At 48.8% G+C, this 20,217-nt stretch overlaps 1 protein-coding gene across 14 annotated transcripts in view; it reads left to right on the top strand.

Moving 5' to 3' along the window:
* Nucleotides 1-20,217, top strand: part of PPP2R5C (protein phosphatase 2 regulatory subunit B'gamma) — a 133,119-nt gene that overhangs the window by 97,262 nt on the left and 15,640 nt on the right. For 11 of the 14 annotated variants that reach the window (XM_082451066.1, XM_082451072.1, XM_082451075.1 and 8 more), the window contains 8 exons: nucleotides 3,135-3,245; nucleotides 4,239-4,331; nucleotides 4,420-4,550; nucleotides 9,006-9,065; nucleotides 10,846-10,954; nucleotides 12,376-12,429; nucleotides 18,271-18,441; nucleotides 19,851-19,978. In XM_082451066.1, the coding sequence (XP_082307192.1) occupies nucleotides 3,135-3,245; nucleotides 4,239-4,331; nucleotides 4,420-4,550; nucleotides 9,006-9,065; nucleotides 10,846-10,954; nucleotides 12,376-12,429; nucleotides 18,271-18,441; nucleotides 19,851-19,978 (857 nt within the window). Of the gene's footprint in view, nucleotides 1-633; nucleotides 763-3,118; nucleotides 3,246-4,238; nucleotides 4,332-4,419; nucleotides 4,551-9,005; nucleotides 9,066-10,845; nucleotides 10,955-12,375; nucleotides 12,430-18,270; nucleotides 18,442-19,850; nucleotides 19,979-20,217 lie in introns of those variants that run through there. The other 3 variants (XM_082451068.1, XM_082451067.1, XM_082451074.1) reach the window with 3 other exon arrangements.

Below are 20,217 nucleotides of genomic sequence, written 5' to 3'. Positions count from 1 at the left end.
GTGAGCATTAAATTAATGTGGTAGGAAAAGAGGGTAGAAATTACAGCGTGAGGTTTTTGTTGTTGTGTGAAAGATACAACTTTTTATCCATTAGAGTTGGCCAGTAATAAAACTTGCTGGTTCGAGGATGGTCAGTCATCCTCCCAGGACCTGAGAAGGGGACTCTCGCATTCAAAGCAAGTTGGTCTACGGCCCCTTGCAGGCCCCTGACTCAGCACCTGGGATTCGGTGAATGTGTAGGTGTTGCGGACAGGCTGTAGCTGACTGAACACTGTGCACTGGGACTTCAACTTGAGGCTGGAATCATTAGCTTTACTACAGCAGGTTACTCAGGAATCTCAGCTGACCGGGTGGATCCGTCAGAGTCCTTCCAGAGAAACAGAACCAGTAGGATGGAGACAGACAGAGAGAGACAGAGAGAGGGATGGATGGATGGATGGATGGATGGATGGATGGATGGATGGATGGGTGGGTGGGTGGGTGGATTTTTGAGGAACTGTCTTATGCCTTGTGGAGTCAGACGGGGCAAATCTGAACTCCGTGAGGCAGGCTCAGACGCTGCCATCCACAGTGGAATTGCTTCTTCCTCAGGGAAACCAGTTTTGCTCTTAGAAGACTTTTCAACTGATTGGTTGAGGCCCACCACGTTCTCCTTTACTTAAAGTCAGCTGATCTAGATGTGACCACAATTCCTAAACGCCATCACGGTGACACTCAGATTGCTGTCTGATTGAGTAATGGGTACTCTAAGCCGTCACACGGGTACGTTTTATTTTTTTCAGCCATCGCCTTTAATCACGATCTGTTCTGTCTCCCTTCCCTGCCCCTCTGGTTCCAGCTGTCGCACCTAGTTTATCGCTTCAGTCCCCGACTCAGCACCTCATCTATCCCCGCCTTCCCCTTGGGCAGCCTGGCCGGCGAGGGACCTGAAGCGGGAGAGGAGGGGCCAAGGGCCGCAGCGCCTGTGCCTGATGTCCTGCGGCAGCCTGGCCTCTGCCCAGACGGCGGCCCCTCCCAGGGGGCATCTGTGCTCTGGAGAGCGTTGGGCTTCCGGAAAGACCCTCCCTGAGTGGCAGCCATCCCCCCTTGTGCCCCAGCCTCCAGCCCCTGCCCGGGCGAGCTGACCGCTGCTCTCTCCCCCCTGACCCCCGCAGCCCTCGCGTGCAGCCTCCGAGGTGGTCCGTATGTGTGCTCCCCTCTGGGTGCCCTGTGCCACGATGTCACGGGCACGCGGGCAAGTCTCCCAGAGAGGCAGCACGGCGGCGCCCACAGACACCTCTGCCCCCAGGGACGCGGCCTGGATCCACGGTCCCCACCCTGGTCTCTGGGTGACTCTTGGAGCCCCCGATCACTGGCTTTGAGGGAGAGGATTGGGAAGCCCCCCAAGGAGTGCCACACCCCACAGAGGCCTTGGGCTCCTTTCTGACCCTGTCCTCTCCGCGCTCCACGGCCGGGGGTGACAGGGCTGGTTCTGCTGCCCCCAACCCCACCCCGCAGGCCCGGAGGAGACGGTGGCTGGGCTCCTTGTGTCCCCTTCCTCTGTTCTGTGGGCTTTGGGATCGGGGGGCCTGGGGACCAGCGATGGAGGACGTGCCCCTTCTACCGGACAACACCTGTCCCAGCCTGTGTTCACCAGTCACTGTGGTTTGGGAGGCCTCTTGCGGGGCCCTGTGCACACACCCCATTCACCGGCTCCAGACCTCCTCTTCTTTTTACTTACGTCAGAGGAGCATTACTCATATTTCTATTAAAAGATTTCTTTCATTCCTTGTTTCTGGCTTTCAGTTGCTTGTTCCAGCCATTCTTTGTTGCTCCCGTTCCCGGACTGTCTGCGTCTGCTCCTCTCACACGATGCAGAGAGCAAACATTTGATGCTCGGAGCTTCTAGAGCCCAGGACCTGGGCAGTGTGTGTTTTTCTTCATGGAAAATGGTGTTGCAGGAAGACAGGATACAGCAAGGCGGGTGCCATGGAGTTTTAGCTTGGTCTTTACAAGACTGTTATCTGAACAGCCAGGTTTGCTCTGAACTCTCCGTAGAGAGCCTCGCTGTTGTAGTGGAGTCGGATTCTATCTTGTAGGTCGGGTGTTTTGATTCTGTGCTTCTGGGCTCGGAGGGACGGAGGGCTTTTTTTGATCACTAGAGTCGAGCTCTGTAACTGGCATATGGCGTGTTCAAAGATTCGATGAGGTAACATATTTAAACTGACTCTGAAAGAAACATAGGAGGTTATAAATTGGTGATAGTGAAAAACTAGACTTCTACATTTATATCAGGAACCTGTCAATATATGTTGTGCTTTATTCACATTAACCATACAGACAGTAAGATGTACCTATGCTCCAAAGAATTGTGGATTTTCTGTAGAAAACATCTGTTGTAAATAAAACACGCTGATTTTTATGAAATGGAGATTGATTGGAGCCTGGGGTGGGGGAGAGTGGTGAGGGACATTACAGGGTGGAGAGCGGAGAAGAGGGCCGTGAGGCATGCAAGGGAATCGTCCGGACTCCAGAGGAATCTCCTCTCTGTGGGTCCCGTCCAGTCCCCGGGCACACGGACCAGGCTGTCCCGTGGCGTGGCGACTCCTCTCCTTGCTAACATTGCGGCCCTTTCTCTGGAAGCGATCCTCTAGCCACCCACCTGGAAGTTACTCTGTCTTGACCGTTGCCGCTCTCGTCACTGTCACTGCAGAGGACTTTGGCAGGGAAGCTGTGCACGGCCTCCGGTGTGAAGCGGCCTCTGCCATCTTCTTACCGTTTTCAGTTCTTTGATCTCTGCTGTTTCTTTCGTAATCTCACCCTTTTCTTACTAGCGCTTTGAACTTTCTCCTTGCTCTGCACTTACTGGATATAACAAAGGCCTTAGGCGTCATCCCTGCCCATCAGCATCTGTTGGCACTGGTTATCTGAAAGGTCAGGCAGGAACCTTGGTGGCTGGCTGCCCACGGCCGTGGGTCTAGCTGTGGCTTTGACCCAGGCTCTCAGGACCCACACCACTTGTGAATTCTGAGAATAAGGACGAGCCAGATAACCACTGGAAACAGTTGTCATTAGCATTCTTTAAGATTGTTTTAAATGTTCTCTGTAAATATTTTTAATGTCCTGGTTATAATTATAGGATATGTGGATTTTAGTTTGCAGTTAACATGTTTCGAACATTACCACCTTCCTCCAACCCTACGGGAGCAGAATTTGACCCGGAGGAAGACGAGCCAACGTTAGAAGCAGCCTGGCCTCACCTGCAGGTACTGGGCTCTGGGGCTGCACCAGACATAGAAGGGCGGGGGTCCGTGTGGGTTCGGGGGGTTCTCCGAAGCAGGAGCCCCGGGCCTGGGCCTCTCCGGCTGGTCGCAGATGGGCCTCTGCGCTTCGGTGTCATAGACCCTGCAAACCTGTACATGCGAGAGAAGTGTTTTAGCAAAAGAGAGAACATTTAATGGCTTTTTGTTTGTTTGGACACTCGGCAGAAACTACAAAGATACAGAATTGTCAGTATATTTTCAGTGAAAGTGACCGTGGAATTGAGGTCGGAGGTCTCATGCAAACATTTCTCAGTTTGTGTGCCTGCTATGCGCCCCGAGGCCCATCTGCTTGACTGATGCCTTTTTTCTGACACGTTTTTAAGGAGAAAGGTTGACTGGGCAGGGCGCATGCCCCACGAGCTAGATCGGGAGGTCTGGGTCGGCTGAAGGAGGGGAGACGGGGAGGTGAAAAACCTGGGAAGGAGCTCGATGGGGAGCAGACAGGAGGGGCCATCTCGGTAGCAGAACGTCCCCTCCCACGGTGTCACGTGTAACCGTTCGTGACGGGGGAGGACCGTCCCGGCCCTGGGTGACTGTGTCTGTGACCTGCTCACCTGACACCCCCAGCTTCCTGCCCACCTGGCTTTCTGCCGGGACACCTGGAGGCGACAGGCTGCAAACGCCACCTGGAATTTGGTCACAGCCCGGCTTATGGCTGCTGTGCACTGTGGTCTCTGAGCACTGGTGACAACAACCATGGAAATCATTTGTTTAAATGCCATTTAAGGGTCAGCCTGTGGTTCTTAGCTAATAGATAAAACTCTTACCCTCCTCAGTTACAATTAAGCCATGTGATTTGACATAAATCCTTTAGATATGTGCCCTCTTTTTAAGGCTGATATTTGCAGACAAAGATTCAACTCATGGTGTATTTTTAATCTCCATTTAATAAAATACCATGTTATTTGACTCATTGTGGTTTTTTTTTCCTCCTAGCTTGTTTATGAGTTTTTCTTAAGATTTTTAGAGTCTCCAGATTTCCAACCTAATATAGCGAAGAAATATATTGATCAGAAGTTTGTATTGCAGGTAAGGTACAAGTTAGCTGAAACTACAAACGCTCTAATGGACCATTAGAGAGAATACCGCATCACTGAGTGTCTTTTTCTTCTTGAAGCTTTTAGAGCTCTTTGACAGTGAAGATCCTCGCGAGAGAGATTTTCTTAAAACTACCCTTCACCGAATCTATGGAAAATTCTTAGGCTTAAGAGCTTACATCAGAAAACAGATAAATAATATATTTTATAGGTAAGTCAGTGTGTGGGTGACATTTCCCTTTTTGCATGCTGACGCTCCTGTCACACTCGACGCCCCACCTCACCGTTTCCTTGAGCGAAGTGGCTGTTTCTGAGCAGCTGGCTTGCCGTGTGCAGCTGGGCCCCGTCTACGCCTCCGCCTGTGCGCCGGGCGGGGCCCCCTTCCCTCTGTGCCTGCTTCCCTCCTCCCCCCGCCCCCCAGCTCACACCCGGGGTCTGTTCCGGCTTTCACCGGCAGGCCCGGCCACCCTGAACGTGGTTCCTTCTGGATGTGGACGGATCCATCCGGAGCCAGCGGTTTCCTCGCCCCTGGGTGGTGCTCGTGCCTCCCCGCTGCGTCTCAGTGAAGGAAGGAAGGAGTGAGGGGTGAAGTGGGGAGTCTTGGGAGACCCCGCCGTGCGCTGCTGGAAGCAGTGGCTGAGGCCGCGCAGTGTTCGGCGGCCGCAGCCTCCCCAGGCCTGCAAGACCGCAGAGGCCTGGCTCTGCTTTCGTGGGCAGGGCCCCGCCCCAGGGCTCCTGGAGGAATGTTCTGATGGCCCAGCGGTATTCAGCCTGACCCCGTGACCCCTCACACAGCCTCCCTGTCGCCACCCCTCTGAGTCTCAGGGCCTTAATGCCCCTCCATCCGCCGACTCCCATGCCCACGCGCTCCGCGGACGAGCGGGTGTAGGTCCCGGGTGAGCCCTCGGGTGCCCCTCAGGCTCCGGTCTCCCTCCACACCAGGGCCTCGCAGCCTCGCCTGATCCTCCTGGAACGTTCTCACGTCCCCTTCCACCAGCCCTTCTCCTCACCCTCCCAGGCTTCCGGAGACATCCCTGCACCAGGAAGGCCCGCAGCTGGGTGGACGGTCTGGCCTCCTGGGAGGACAGGCATCGAGCCGGCCCCAGCTTCCTGCCTGGCTCCTGGGGGCTCCAGATAAACGTTGATGGATGAAACCGTTAGCGTGGTTTCTTCTCTGTCCCTGGGACGCTCAGTGCGTGAGCAGTTTACTGCATGAGTTTTTAGGGGACAGCTTACCCCACATGCCCCTCACTCCAGGATGCCGCAGGTAGTGATGAGTCCTGGCGGTGACGGGCGGCCTGTCCCTGCTGTCCCTCACCCTGCCCGCCTGCGGTCGCAAGGTCCAACGCCCCCCCTTACCTTCGCACGTGATGTGGCCTTTCGGTGTCGGAACCTCCAGCTTGCAGGTGGCTTCCCTTCAAACTCCCTCCAAGCTCCCCACGGCCCGTTTATATGATGGAGCCCAGGCTGGACACACCGGCTTAGGTGGTGGCATCGTGTTTCCTAAATGTTATACTCCTATTTTGTATTTCTTGGTGTCGTGTTTCCTTTTGAACAAGATTGTTCCTTGGCCGGCGTACTTATCTATCAAAACGTAGCATACACTATTTAATCACCAGCAGACAGGTAGGATTTCAGTTCCAGTCTTTTAGGCTAAAATGGAAGCTCTGCCTGAAGGTTTCTTCCCTGCGCACGTAGGTTCTGTGCAGAATTACCAGTCAGTGCCTGGGTGAAGGAAGTAGAGAATGCCTCATAACCTTAAGGAACCTTGACTTAGTAACTGAAATTCCTAACTAGGCTGTTGTTCAGAAGTTACAGAGTGCAGCTCGGCTCTCCCTGAGCACTCAGTGCTGGAGCGTGTGGTGTCCTCACGTTGTTTTCGGGAGTCTTTTCTGTCAAAACCGTTCTTGATGCGTACGATCAGGAGGAAGCAGGTTCTGTGGATTCCACAACCGGCCTGGGTCTCCACCTTCAGCACCGCCCCCTCCTCATTCCACGTGAGAAAAATTGCAAACGATCTCGAGAGCGCTGTTCCGCTCATCTGCGTTCCACGTGGTGTAGCTACGGCTGGTTAGACAGCATTTCAGGCGTGTTTGGTTGACGTTCCTGAAAGCGTTAGTGTGAGGTTCCTACTTAACTTCTGTGGGTTCTCGCTCTCGTCAACATCTTCACAGGCGAGTTAAACGCAGCTCTGGGTGAGGGATCCTGCCTGCTTGGCAAACAGTGGAGCCTGAAGGTTGGGTGGCAGGTGGAGCCCGGGCTTCAGTTCTCTCTGCTGCCGAACAAGCCCCCGCGGCTTGGGGGCTTAAATCAGCTGTTTGCCATTCCTCTCATTCTGTGACCTGCCCGGGGCTCCCTGACCGTGAACGGGTGGCCCCGGGGCGGAGTTCTGTAGTGGCTGCCTGTGGTCCTCAGGGCTTGGCCGGAAGGGCCTCGTCCCTTTGTATCGATCAGAGCCCCTCGGGGAATTGAGGACAGCCCAGCTTCAAGGGGGAGTGACTTCCACCTCTGCGTGTGAGGCACAGAACACGTCCTCCAGGAGGGAGAGGAATAGGTGGCGTCCGTTTTGGAGACTGTCCTTGACAGGCAGGTCCCAGCTCAGTTTTGGGGGAGTCCTAGTTCCTTTTTGCTGAAAGAGGGAGGAACACTGTAGCCTGCTCTGCGTGGGCCCTTAGGGCTTCCTTCCTGTTTGGCACCCCGCTTTCTTGTTTCCCCCTGGAAAAGAAAGAAGGGGAACTACACTTACATTCTCTTTCCTATACCTACTCCAAATCTACAAAATAATCAGGAATGAAGAATTTACCGATGAGAATATAGCAGTGTTGATCTAGGAAAACAAAATGGCTTTTGGCTAAAGGCTGTCCTTACTTAAACGTTAGTACTGGTGGAGATAGATCACAGGTGGTGCCCAGGGGCTCGGCCACCTCCACATGCCAGAAGCCGGAGCCGAGCACCCAGGCTTCAGGAGCCTCGCCCACCTGCTGCCTGCACAGCCCTCCAGGTGTAAACAAGAGGAAGAGGGACTGAAGTTGGGTGGTGGCACTATGACTTTGTACATCTAAACTGTTTTAAGTATTTCAAGTAAAACAGGTGAAGTGAAAGGAGCCCCAGGTGGAGTTTCATAAACAAACTAAAGCGCCTCCCCGTGTAGATGCCCAGGGAGGCTGGGGCTCCCATGAGGCCGGCTTTCCATCTCAGGGCAGGGGCAGTGGCGGGGCCGACGTGTCTGAGGCTGACACGGGTGCCCCACGCGCAGCGCAGCCTGTCCCCTGCTGCCCTTGATCTGACCAGCCGGGCTGCCGGGGTCCCTCACAGGCACCTTCCTGCCTCGGCTCCATGCTGTGGCCACATTTGTTTCCGTGTCACTGTGTTTAGCTGCTCAGTGGTTCTGACCCCAGTCCCTGTGGGCTCAACTCCGATCTGTCTAAGCTGGTGTCCGAGCCTCCGTGTGTCTGCCTTTCCCGCCCGTCGCCCACCTTTGTTCTAGCCAAACGGGCTCTCTCCCCGCTCCACGCCCCCACTTTGAAGGATCTGTCAAAAACCTAGAGACGTTAGACCCGCTCCTCAGGAGTACGTCACACTTTGTGGGTGTTTGACCTGTTCTGGACCTTAAGGTCACTCTTCCGTTTGTTTCAAACAGGGACAATGAAAAATTTTAATCATCACAAACACTTATTTTTGGCCTAGAGCTGGCTCCAAACTAGTAGTTTTTGTCTGATAGGCAGAACCTTTTTCAGACCCCAGACACCTCTCGCTTCAGGCAGAACTCGCTGTGTGTGTTGGTTTAGCCTGACTCCAGGTGAGCCAGGCTGTGGGGCAGGAGCAGGTTGTTTCTGAGGAATCCTTGGAGAGAGAAGATGCTTTCCTGTTTCCTGTCCCTGTTCCCTCTCCCTGGGCCCAGTTTATTCAGCAGTCGTGTTTCAAGCACCGGTCAGATGCCAGGCTCGGCCCTAGCACCAGGGACGCAGTAACGATAAGTCCTCGTCCCCATCCTCAGGCTGACACAGGGTGCAGGAGCTGCTGGGAGCCCCAGGGAGCATGCACGGGGGCCCCGAGGGAGTGGTCTCTTGGGGCAAGTGAGTAGGGCTACTCAGGTGGGGGTTTCAGAAGATGGCGCCTGAAGCAGCACAGGGAAAGTGTGAGGTGTCAGAGAGGAAGTAGGGGAGACGACCCCAGTGGTGAGGAGGTAACTTGTACCCTTTGCAGAGACTGTGCTAAATATCGGAGGCTTTAAAATTGAGTAAGATGTCAACTTAGGTTGAAATACAGCAAAAAATAAAATGGATTAAGGGATGGATAGAGAGATGTATGTGTGATAAAGCAAAGAGCAAGTTGTTTGCTGTCAAATCTGGGTGGTTGAAATACAGGTGCTCACTGTAAACATCTTTTCACTTTATGTTTGAAACTTTCAAAATAAAACATTAGGGAGAAATGTGAGCAAGCCCATGCTCTCTGCCCTCTGAGTGTCTGCATGTCCAGGCTTTGAGGAGTCTCTCTGGTGACAATTAGCAGTGCCCCCAGAACGGTTTTCACAAATAGATTTGCTTATTGTTGCCTGGCTACGTGGTTTTCTTCCTAAAAGCATTGTTTTCTTATTCAGAGGATTTTAGTCTTTTCCAGCCATTATTTCAGTGTCTAATTCTAAATGACAAATTACTTTTTCTAGATTTATTTATGAAACAGAGCATCACAATGGCATAGCAGAATTACTGGAAATACTGGGAAGGTAAGTTGTCTCTTTGTTATTGGTAGCGAAAGGCCTTAGATGGAATTTATGCCAAATGATCCAGTTCATTGCGTCCCACAGCCCCCTCCCCAAGGCAAGGCAATTTAAACCGTTCTCTAAAAGGACGTAAAGAAGCCTCACTTGATGGCCGGGGCTGGTGAGCTCTTGGATCAGAACTTAATGACACTAAATGACAAACCTCTCCCATCCCTATGGTTCCATACGTAGATTCTGTTTCATGTACCTCAGGAGCATTACTATGGGAACACAATTCCAATTATTTCCTCAAGAGCAGTGTTAAAAATAGTTACATTAAGAAGGTTTATATTTGACACTTAGAAGAAGAATAGGTCGTTTATTGTACATTTGGGGTATCGAGTAAATGCTAATGTGTTGCTTTGATTTTATGAATTTTTCATATGTATACTTATAAAATAATTAACATTTCAAAATTTCATCGTCTTAATCCAGGTAGAGTTCTTGCTTGCTATCTTTTTTTTTTTTTTTTTTTAATCAGTGACCTATAGGTTTTCTATCAGACCTCCTAACTCACTGATTCCCAAACAGAGTTCCTCAGGGTTCCACGGCTGAATAAGCTTGGAAGTGCTTTCTCCCCAGCACCTTCCTTGGGGATTCAGTGCATGTTAGCAGCTAAAGGTTCTGAGGAGTCCTGTAGGGAAGAAACTGTACTCGTGCTTCATGTAGTGATTCCCAGCACTATCTGAACACAGGAAGCTTTTCAGAGGAGCCCTGGTGTTGTCTGGTGGATCTGTGGTCCAGCGCTTCTGAAAACAACTCTCCTCGCTGTTTCAGATATAATGTAAAACAAATGACGGTCCACGTGGGGAACTCTACACTGACACAGTCCCGGGTTTCTCTCTCCCAGCAGAGTGTAGTGAGGGCTTGAGTCGGTGCCCTTACTAGCTGTCCGGCCTTACTTAACCACTCTCGCCTCCCGTTTCCTTATCTATAGAATGGAAAGATACTCATATTCACGTCTGAGGTGGTTGCCAGGCTGGGGTGAACTGAGTAAAGTGTCCAGTAAAGTGTCCACTGCCACACCGCACGCAAGGGCCTCAGAGGTCCTCTCCTGTCCCCTCATTTGAACACACACACCATCCTGGAGGCCACTTCAGGCTAACCCTGCCTGCAGCTCCCGTGTGCCCCAGGCTCATGAAGGAGGGACCAATTTAGAAATCGCTTGAACTGCTTCTACAGCTCGCAGGAACTTACCTCGTTATAAAGCCAAATAGATAAAATACTTGATGTCACAAACAAACGCTTCAGCTTGGAGGTTAAGAGCGGGGGACCCCCTTTCCTTGCAGAAGGGAACAGCTTTCTTGTTGATTTTGAAACAACGCCAATTTGCACACTCAGACTCTGTTCTGCCAGCACTAGCATGATGGGGCAGGATTTCTCTGGGCAAGTGTGAATTCCTAAAGATGGTGAAGGCCGGAGGAAGGTGCCACCCGGTCTTCATGGCCCTGCCTGAGGAAGGAGCTTTTGCCCCCCGGAGACTCCTGCTCTTCCGGGTAGCTCCCTGTAAACTCAGAACTTTTAAATTGTCCTGTAGTTACAAGATAAAAATGACTGTGCTTCCCTGAAGGTATTTAGTGATCTTTTAATTTCTGCTACTCTCCTCCCTCCTTTTTTCCAACACACATAGTTTGCTTGCTGGTTTTCATGCTGAAAACAAAAACTGAAAGAAAAACAGAGAGATTATGTTTTTTAATCTGGAATTTGTAAATATTCAAACTTTGGATAAATTCTGTTTTCACAGTATAATTAATGGATTTGCCTTACCACTAAAAGAAGAGCACAAGATTTTCTTATTGAAGGTGTTATTACCTTTGCACAAAGTGAAGTCTCTGAGCGTCTACCATCCTCAGGTAAGGGCTCCTGCCATGATGTTGGTGGGCCCCAGGAAGGAGCTCATCCGCCTCTGCTTGGACATCAGTGAACTCAGGATATTGAGCCCCAGCCTCTAACTGGGAGTGTTTTGTCTCTTATATCACAGTGTTGACTTGGGTGTCAGGGTTCTGGTGATGAGTGGAAGGATAAGGGAGTAAAGAGAGATTGCTTTTAAGAAAATCAGAAAAACCTCAGGAAAGGAGAATTTCAAAATTGGTTGTAAACACTGAGAAGGGAGTGGCTCACACGATGAAGGGGTCAAGGAAGACCTCTCAGGAAGGCTTCCTGTGGTGGGATTGAAACCTGGCACCTCAAAGACAACGCCTCTGTGTCCATGGCCAGTAAAATGGCTTAAGAAAAAGTTGTTTGGGGACTTCCTGGCGGTCCAGTGGTTAGGGCTCCGTGCTTCCACTGCAGGGGGCATGGGTTCGATCCCTGGTCAGGGAGCTAAGATCCTGCATCCTGCGCAGCGTGGCCAAAAAAAAAAAGTATATATTTCAAAAAATTAAAAAAAGAAAGAAAAGGTTGGGGTTTTTTTTTTAAAAACTGGGGATTTTTTATAACTTTGTGGTTATACTGAAAACCTGGTCCCTAAGTGGTTTCCAGCTGATTGGTCGGCTGCATTTCCCCAGGAAGCTTACGTTTTCCTTCACTCTTACTGTTCCAAGTTCCCCGCAGACAGAATGTAAGCTACACTGACTGCAGTGCAGGAGGTTCTGGGGAGACACCCGCCGTCACTGTGGGTGCAGGGCGGGCCCCACGTCTGGGTCCAAGGACCAGGAACCCCCATTCTGCGGGACTTCCCTCGGGGAGTTTGCCTCATGGCATCAGAAGGTGTATCCTTCGATGATTCTAATGACACCGGCTTCCTGGGAAATCTTTTACTTAGAGTTTTTTCCTCTGATTCCTATTAACTGGTAATATCTTTACATCCAGCCAGTTTGTTATCATGTTAGTTGTTCTGTATTAGAAATCAGTAGTTTGGGAATTTAAGATGGAAACAGATTTTAATTTGCTTTTTCCCAGGAGTTAGATTACTTGTCCATTACAGTCTCCAAAAAGGACACCAGAAAACTCCCACCAAACCTGGCCTGGCTTGTCGGTGTTGGTCTAAAAGACTGTTTCCCGGTTTTTTTTTAGCTTTCTGATGTTCCTTTTGCAGTTGATCTGTGTTGCACATTGATCCTGGGGTCCCTCCCTCAGAGCCCCTCCCAGAGCCTCCGGCAGGGCCCCTGGAAGGAGCCTGTGTCCACCCAGGAGAAGGGCTGTGGGGGACAGTGCGGGCAGGGGACAGCACTGACCACATCCGGCCCCGTCTCCCCACAGGAAGATGTCTGACGGTGATACAGCATTTCCATGTTAAAATGGAATATTAATACTTTTTCTCCTCTTACTGTAGCTGGCATACTGTGTAGTGCAGTTTTTAGAAAAGGACAGCACCCTCACTGAACCGGTAAGTACACCCTCTCTGGTCAGGGCCTTGTGACGTAGTGTGTGTGTCTAAGTGTCAGTATCGCAGTCCGGCTGCTTCACCAAGACAGCTTCTTCATCTTAAGTTATAACACTAGTAAACACAAACTGATTTCATTCCTGTGTTACAAGTTTTCAAACTGTAGGGATTTTAATTACAAGTTCCCCTGTCGAAGTGATTGTTCATGTAAGAAGACGGCCGTCTTAATCCCTCATTGCATTTTACTCTGAACGGCATCCTGCTAAATCATGTGCGTTTAATACTCCCACGTCGCTTGGTTTAGCAGCATAGGTCACTGACTTCAGTCAGAGGAATTGTAGCAAGGATTCAACATGCTTGTTCTAAAGAGATTTTACTGTCTTGAAAATTCTTTCCAAGTTATAGTGTCACTATTTTATGGTCATTGGATCATAAATGAACGTTAGATTGCTACCGGTCAGTGTTTAGATTTCTAAGTTTCTTGGCATTTTATCTTTATTAAAAATAAAAAGGCTATTGTAGCCAGGATTCACAAAGTCGGGTGTGTCAGGTGCCAGTTGAAACATTTGAATACACTTTTTTATCAGCTTTATTGAGACGTAATTCACATGCCATACAGCTCACCCACTCAAAATGTATGATTCATATGGTAGACCTAGGTTTTATATTTCTTGTGAACCCAGCCGGGAACTAGAATATAGCCTAGAATATAGTCCTATACACATAATATATTCTTAGAAAATACTTAGTAGTAATTTGATAATTATTAGCATCATAATTTAAATTAGTAGATACAGTACAGGAACAAATTTTGTTCTGTATGTGACCTGCTTTTCATACGATGGTATACAATTACTTTTGTTTACTTCTCACCAACCATCTTGCACCTTGCAATTTGGAGTTTTAGTCCTCAGTATTAAAATGTTTTTGGTATTTCTTCCTGTTCCAGGACAAAAATCAGAAAAATCAAAGGTATTTGTTTAATAAATTGCTGTACTTTAAAAAAAAAAAAGTATGATTCAATGGTTTTTGATATATTAGGTTATTAATTTTTTCAATTGTGGTAAAATATACTGTATAACAAAATTTGCTGTTGTAAGTACATTCACACTGTTGTGCACCTGTCACCACTGTTTCTAAGACTTTATCATTGCCCCAAACAGAAACTCTGTCTTCATTAAATAGTAACTCCCCACTTACCCTCCACCCTCACCCTGATAACCTCGAGTCTACTTTCTGTCTGTGAATTTGACTGCTCTAGATACCTTATGTAAGTGGAATCATACAGGATTTGTCCTTCTGTGACTGGCTTATTTCACTCAGCGTAATGTGCTCAAGGTTCACCTATATTGTTGCGTGTGCCAGAAATTCATTCTTTGTTGTGGCTGAATAGTATTCCATTGTATGGCTAGACCACATTTTGTTTATTCATTCATCTGTCAATGGAAATTTGAGTTGTTTCCACATTTTGGCTGTTGTGAATAATACTGCTATGAACATGTGTGTGCAAATCCCTGCTTTCAGTCCCTTTGGGTATATACCCAGTAGTGGGATTGCTGAATCATATGGTAATTCTGTGGTTAGCTTTTTGAGGAAATGCCATACCATTTTCCACAGCAGCTGCACCATTTTGCATTCCCATCAGCGGTGCACAAGGGTTCCAGTTAATCCACATCCTCGCCAACACTTGTTATTTTCCATTCTTTTTTATTATAACCATCCTAGTGAGTGTTCTTTGATTTGCATTTCCCCAGTGACTAGTGACCTTGGGCATCTTTACACATGTGTGTTGGCCATTTGTGTTTCTTCTTTGGAGAAATATCTTTAAATTCATTGCCCATTTTTAAATTGGGTTGTTTTTACTATTGAGTAACAAAGCAAGAAGTATTAGATGCTAGTTTAAACGTTTGAACACTTTTAAAAGTCACTATTGGACCAGAAAAGGTAAATATTGTAATTCCTGAGTCTTTCCTATCCCTTTAGTGGTCTTTCACGGGTTTCTTGTGAAATTGTAATTTTCATAGTTAAAAAAAATAGAAATTCTTAATACTGTGTTCTTGAATTAAACTGCTTCTGATCTCTCCTTTCTTTTTAAGCTTTTAAATTCTATGTGTAGCCTCCCCCATCGCACCCCAAAATTCAGGAAAAGCCCCTGATCATATCCCTCAGCTGCTGCCTGCGGAGGTGACGGAGGCTGCCCTGCTCTGCAGCCCCTTTCAGAGTGACCCGTCCCTGTACCCCCTCCCTGGGGTCTCCTCGCGCCTCTGCCTTAGCTCTGTCCAACATTCTGGAAGCCCCCAAGAAAAAGTACCAAATCTTATCAGACTTCAGTATCACACAAAGTATTTACTCCAATTTAGGGTGAGGATATGTTATTTTATCCTCCTACTAAACTGAAGACATGTTCAGATAGGGAAAGAAAAATGAGCTGGCACTGATAATTTAAAAAGCCCTCTTTAATATCTTTCTTCAGTGGTGACAGATCCGTATTCCTGTCTGTACTTGATGGTCTTCTCCAAACTAAAGTACCATGTGAAGAAATCCTAGCACATACCCTGCCCTTTTCCTACTTCAAAAATAAGGAGAGAAAGAGTACGCAGTTTTCTGCTATGATTTTTCTTTGTACATATTTCTCATACTCTCTAGTGGCTAAAGAATTCACCGAATGTTACCCCACATTTCTCACGGACTAAGGGTCTCCCCCCAAGCCCACTCCCTGCAGGTCCCGGTCCCCCGCCCCCGTCTGTCAGAACCTGGTCCTAATCCTGCTCCAGCAAGACTCAGCGAGCGCATCCCACCCTCTTCTGTCTTCCACCTGAAAGTAATATGAAAGCTGATAAAGTTTATAAGTTCCCACTAATAAAGCTAATACAGCTTTGCAGGAGTGAGGGCTTTTAATTGCGGTTGTCTGCAAGAAGGCAGGAGATGATGTGCTGGCTTCGGTGGGGTCCTTCCGTCTTAAATGGTAGATAGAAAACTCTGACTCGGCACGAGCACGAAGCTACCTCAAGCCCCCTACACCCAGTCCCCGGTATTTCCACCCAGAACCACTTCATCTCTTAATCTCCTGCAGCAGAGATAACATAATTGCACTCTGGATTACAGAAAGCAGATGAATTTTCTGCACATTAAAAATGTTCAGACCCTCACCTCAGTAAATTCCTTCCTTTGAAATTTCATGTATTATGGCAATACAAAGCCCCTTTTGTCTTACTTCAGCATCGAAAGCATGTGGGTAATTAGATGAAGGTGTGAACTCTTGTGAAGGTGCTGGGAAGGGCAGTCGGCATACATGTGCATCTCATGGTCCTGCACCTGTGGCACCCCGAAGTCTGTGTGTGTCCAGGCTGACCCGTTAAAAAGACGTTTGTTGCCCTGTCTGTAATCCGTAACTAATATTTTTATTTGTAAACTTTGTACAGTGCCCAAAAGCTTTCTGGGCACGTCAAACACTTTTCCACCCACCTGTCTCTTGAGGCTGATTGAGTTTTACTCTGTGGCCTTTTCCCCTGGTGTTCCAGGACAGGAGAGGGGCTCCCTGGGACGCCAGGCTCGCCTGCCTTCCCGAGCCACCCCCTTCCCCCGCACCCCCGCCCCGGGAGCAGGCCGCCCATTGAGTTTCCCCAGGAAAGCTCAATCCTGAAGTGCGCCCAGCAGCAAACAGCCACTGTTGGCTCAGATTAGCATTCCCCAAGCAGACTCCCACTCTGCCAAACGCCGGCACCCTCGGAAGCAGCTGAAACGTTGGGTATTGGTCATAGGTCATTCCAAATAGTGTGAAAAGTGAGCCCAGCGTATACCTCTGATTCCAGAAATAATACCTTTTCCAGAGACATTGAACGGCTAAATCAATTGTGTCCTATAGTTCACAGCTTAATGTGTTTCTCCTAATAAAATTCCATTTGCCAAATGACAAGGAATGGTGGATTTGTGAAGTGATTTGCATCTGCTGTGTTCTTAAAAGTGATTCCAATACACAGAGTATAGTAGGTGCCCAAACCTCTGTTAAATGGTTTTGAGCAAAAAGTAGGAAAATCATTAAATGATGCTTTTTTAAAAATAATCTCTCTTTATTTTTTTTTAATTAATTAATTTATTTATTTTTTGGCTGCGTTGGGTCTTCATTGCTGCTCGTGGGCTTTCTCTAGTTGTGGTGAGCGGGGGCTACTCTTCGTTGCGGTGCGCGGGCTTCTCGTTGCGGTGGCTTCTCTTGTTGCAGAGCATGGGCTCTAGGCGCGCGGACTTCAATAGTTGCGGCACATGGGCTCAGTAGTTGTGGCTCGCAGGCTCTAGAGTGCAGGCTTAGTAGTTGTGGCACACGGGCTTAGTTGCTCCGCAGCATGTGGGATCTTCCCGGACCAGGGCTCAAACCCGTGTCCCCTGCATTGGCAGGCGGATTCTTAACCACTGCGCCACCAGGGAAGTCCAATAATCTCTCTTTAAAGACAGTTGTGTCATAAATTTTTACGTCAGACTTCAAAACTAGGAGCACTTTTAAAGTAAATTTTGGAGTTGTATAAAGTGTAAAAATATAAAAGATTATCCAGGAGCCTGAAGGTCAAAAGCATCAAGACAGAATTACCCTAAATGAATGTTGTTGAAAAGCCCCTTGTTTTTAACTGCGGTGAGGCCTCACAGGCTGGCCTGGGGGCACAGTTGGCATGATCTGCGGAGCCAGAAATGACCAGTGAATGGAAACCACCAGCCAGTCTGAAAGCATGAGCATTTGCAGTGATTTTCACAGCAGACCTGAGGCTGGGGGCCGGGATGATGGGTCCAGAAATCGCTGTGATAAGGCTAAACAGCTCCTTTAAGTAACAGGTTGCAGTTGTACAGTTAGGTGTGCAAGTATGTATATGTGCTTTACATATACGTACGTAAATGTTTTGGATCATTGTACTATTTTAGGTACCTAAACTCTTAGGGGTATTATTAGGTAGCTAAACTCTTAGGGGTATTGTTAATCTGCGTTCCAATTCTGATATTTTGGGTGAAGAACCTTGACTGGTAGGAAATTTGGGAACTGCAGGAACACGATAACAGAAAGGCTGCCCGGCAGAAACTGCCCGTCTGGTGGGCAGGGAACACGACGCCCAACACTCAGCAGCCGGGAAGCTGCTGCCGCCCGACTGGACGGCTTCACAGGCCTGCGCTGGGTGGGGCCCCAGCCAAGGCCCGCTGCCACCCGCTCGCTGCGGCCAGCAACTCCTCGGGCACGTGCGTGGGTCTAGTGACAAAGTCTTCTCAGCAGCCCCAGGGCGAGGGTCTTCGTGCCCCCAGGCTTTGATGAGGGCTCTGGGGCACTGAGGGGTGGGCACCAGCCCGTGGCCACACACAGAGGGCTTGCTGACATCAGTGCTTGACATCTCTCTTTCCCATGTGTTTTAGCACGACTGAAAACACTGTGTACACACACTACGTATGTATGTTTGTGTACAAATATACACAAACAGTCAGTGGATTTGAGAGAGAAACCGATTGTGCCTCTGTGTATATGTCTCCACACTAAGATATATATATGAATTCACATGCTCTGTGTTTCTCCACTGGTCTTGTTCTCTCTGAACTCTCCTACCTGCCTCTTTTTTTTTTTTTTTTTTTTTTAAGGATCTGACTCTTACTGAGATGGTAGTTAATCAGAGCGGGTCACATAAATTAAAACTGTGATTCTAAAGTATATAAAATTAAACCTACCTCTCTAATTATAAAAAACCCACATTCTGATTTACTGAATCACTGTTCCTTCTACAAGGAAAAAAGCAGCACCTCATCTTGTGGCTTTGCGGAGGGGACACCTTAATGAAGAAACAGAGGACGTCACACTGTGTGCTGTCTCTTCTGCAGGTGGTGATGGCGCTTCTCAAGTACTGGCCAAAGACTCACAGCCCAAAAGAAGTCATGTTCCTAAATGAACTAGAAGAGATTCTAGACGTCATTGAACCGTCAGAGTTTGTGAAGATCATGGAGCCTCTCTTCCGGCAGTTGGCCAAGTGTGTCTCCAGTCCCCACTTTCAGGTATGTGGCCCGGAGACGGTGGGCTCGTGTCACTTCCCTTTGGAGCTGGTAGGTTGCAGTGTGTAGCTGGTCATGTTTTGCTTCTCGGGTAATTTGAAGGTAACATTCAAGCTTTTGCTTCAGTGTATTTCAGAGTAAGATCGTGAGACTTCAGCTCTACAAAATACACTCTAGCACCTCGTCCCCCCTTGTCACTGAAAACGTGTTTCTCAATAAGAGTAATCAAAGACAGCTTCTCTGTAAACGACCTCTGTCTCTATGTTCACTGGGTTCCCAGACGCACACAACCTTATTCTCCACAACTTGAGTGATGGATGCTTACGGAGAATATAAAACTGTTTAGCTTTGCATTCCCGCCCTCCATAAGCTCTTCATTTCTGACATATATGAGTTTGTGTCCCTTTACCCTTTAAAAAACAGTAATGGTTCTGATTTTTGTCCCTTCCGCATTCCTGTGTGAGAGGTGCCTCGGTCATGCCACTTCCCACTTTTCCTGATTTATTCCTCACACCTTCCGAGCCCCTTTCAAAGGTCATCATCCCCAGTGGCTTTTCCAGCCTGTCTGCCTCCTTTTAACATACTGGGGACCCCATCTTTTTGTATCGTTGAGACGGTATTTGTTGTGAACTCATCGTGCACAAGGTAGAAATCTAGGCACAAAAGGAGCAAAACCTCACAGTCACCAGGGAGTCGGCAGCCCAGCGGGAGAGGGGAGATGTGTCAGCACGGCCCCAGGTGACATCCACATCTGCGTTGCCGGCGGTTTCAGAACTGGCCACCTCGGTGGCCTCCGCCCCTCCCGTGTTACCCGCCTTGCTGCCCTCCCTGCTGTCATCTCACGTCCCCTCCCTCAAGTGCCTCTGCAGGGACAGGCTCCGCCACCACCCATTCTAAGCGGAAGCCATGTTTCCGCACACACGCCAGCACTCCCTACCCTCCCCTGCTGCCGTTCGCCACACGACTTAACACTTCTAGTAAGTCAGACAATTCGCCCATCATTTGTTTACCCCCATAGAACATAAGCTCCATGAAAGCAAGGATCTCTGCCTCTCCTGGTTCACTGCAGAATCCTCGGTGCCAGACAGCACTGCGCGTGGTGTAGACGCGTCATAGATGGGTGGTGGATGGCTGACGGATAGGTAAAACGAACTCATCTGACTTGTCTCCTCGGCACCTAGCCCATGTCTAGCGGAAACGTTCATTGAACTCATGAAAAAATGAGTGACAGTGATCTTGACAGACAGGAAATCATCTGCCTTTCTGTTGAAGGCTCTTCAGGGTTACAGTCTAGAGTATTTTAATTTGTAGAAATAATAATTTTCCAATCCAGTATAATTCATTTCCCTCTTTACATGTGTAATGGAACGCTTTAATCATCACAGACAACAGTCATGCCCTCCGTCTTTCAGGTGGCAGAGCGAGCGCTGTATTACTGGAATAACGAGTACATCATGAGTCTCATCAGCGACAACGCAGCAAAGATTCTGCCCATCATGTTTCCATCCTTGTACCGCAACTCAAAGACCCACTGGAACAAGTAAGAGAGAGCTGGCTGCTGTCAGATCGGGCCGTTTTTAAATTTTGCATATTTTGCTGATATTTCAATTACGATTGAATCCAAGCCTGAATATCAGTTAAAAAACAAGATGCCGACTTCTTTGTGGGCTGTAGTCAAGCAGAAGTGTGGGCTGTATCTTGGCCTTCCGTTCACGTCCTTATCCCCGTGTCGAGCCCACGTAGGGCGTATTGCCTCACGCCCCACCCCCCATCTCATCC

The sequence above is a fragment of the Balaenoptera physalus genome, assembly GCF_965194825.1.
Source record: "Balaenoptera physalus genome assembly, chromosome: 2".
NCBI classification, from domain to species: Eukaryota; Metazoa; Chordata; class Mammalia; order Artiodactyla; family Balaenopteridae; genus Balaenoptera; species Balaenoptera physalus.
Note: the sequence above shows the minus strand (reverse complement) of the source record. Positions and strands in the feature narration are given on the sequence as shown.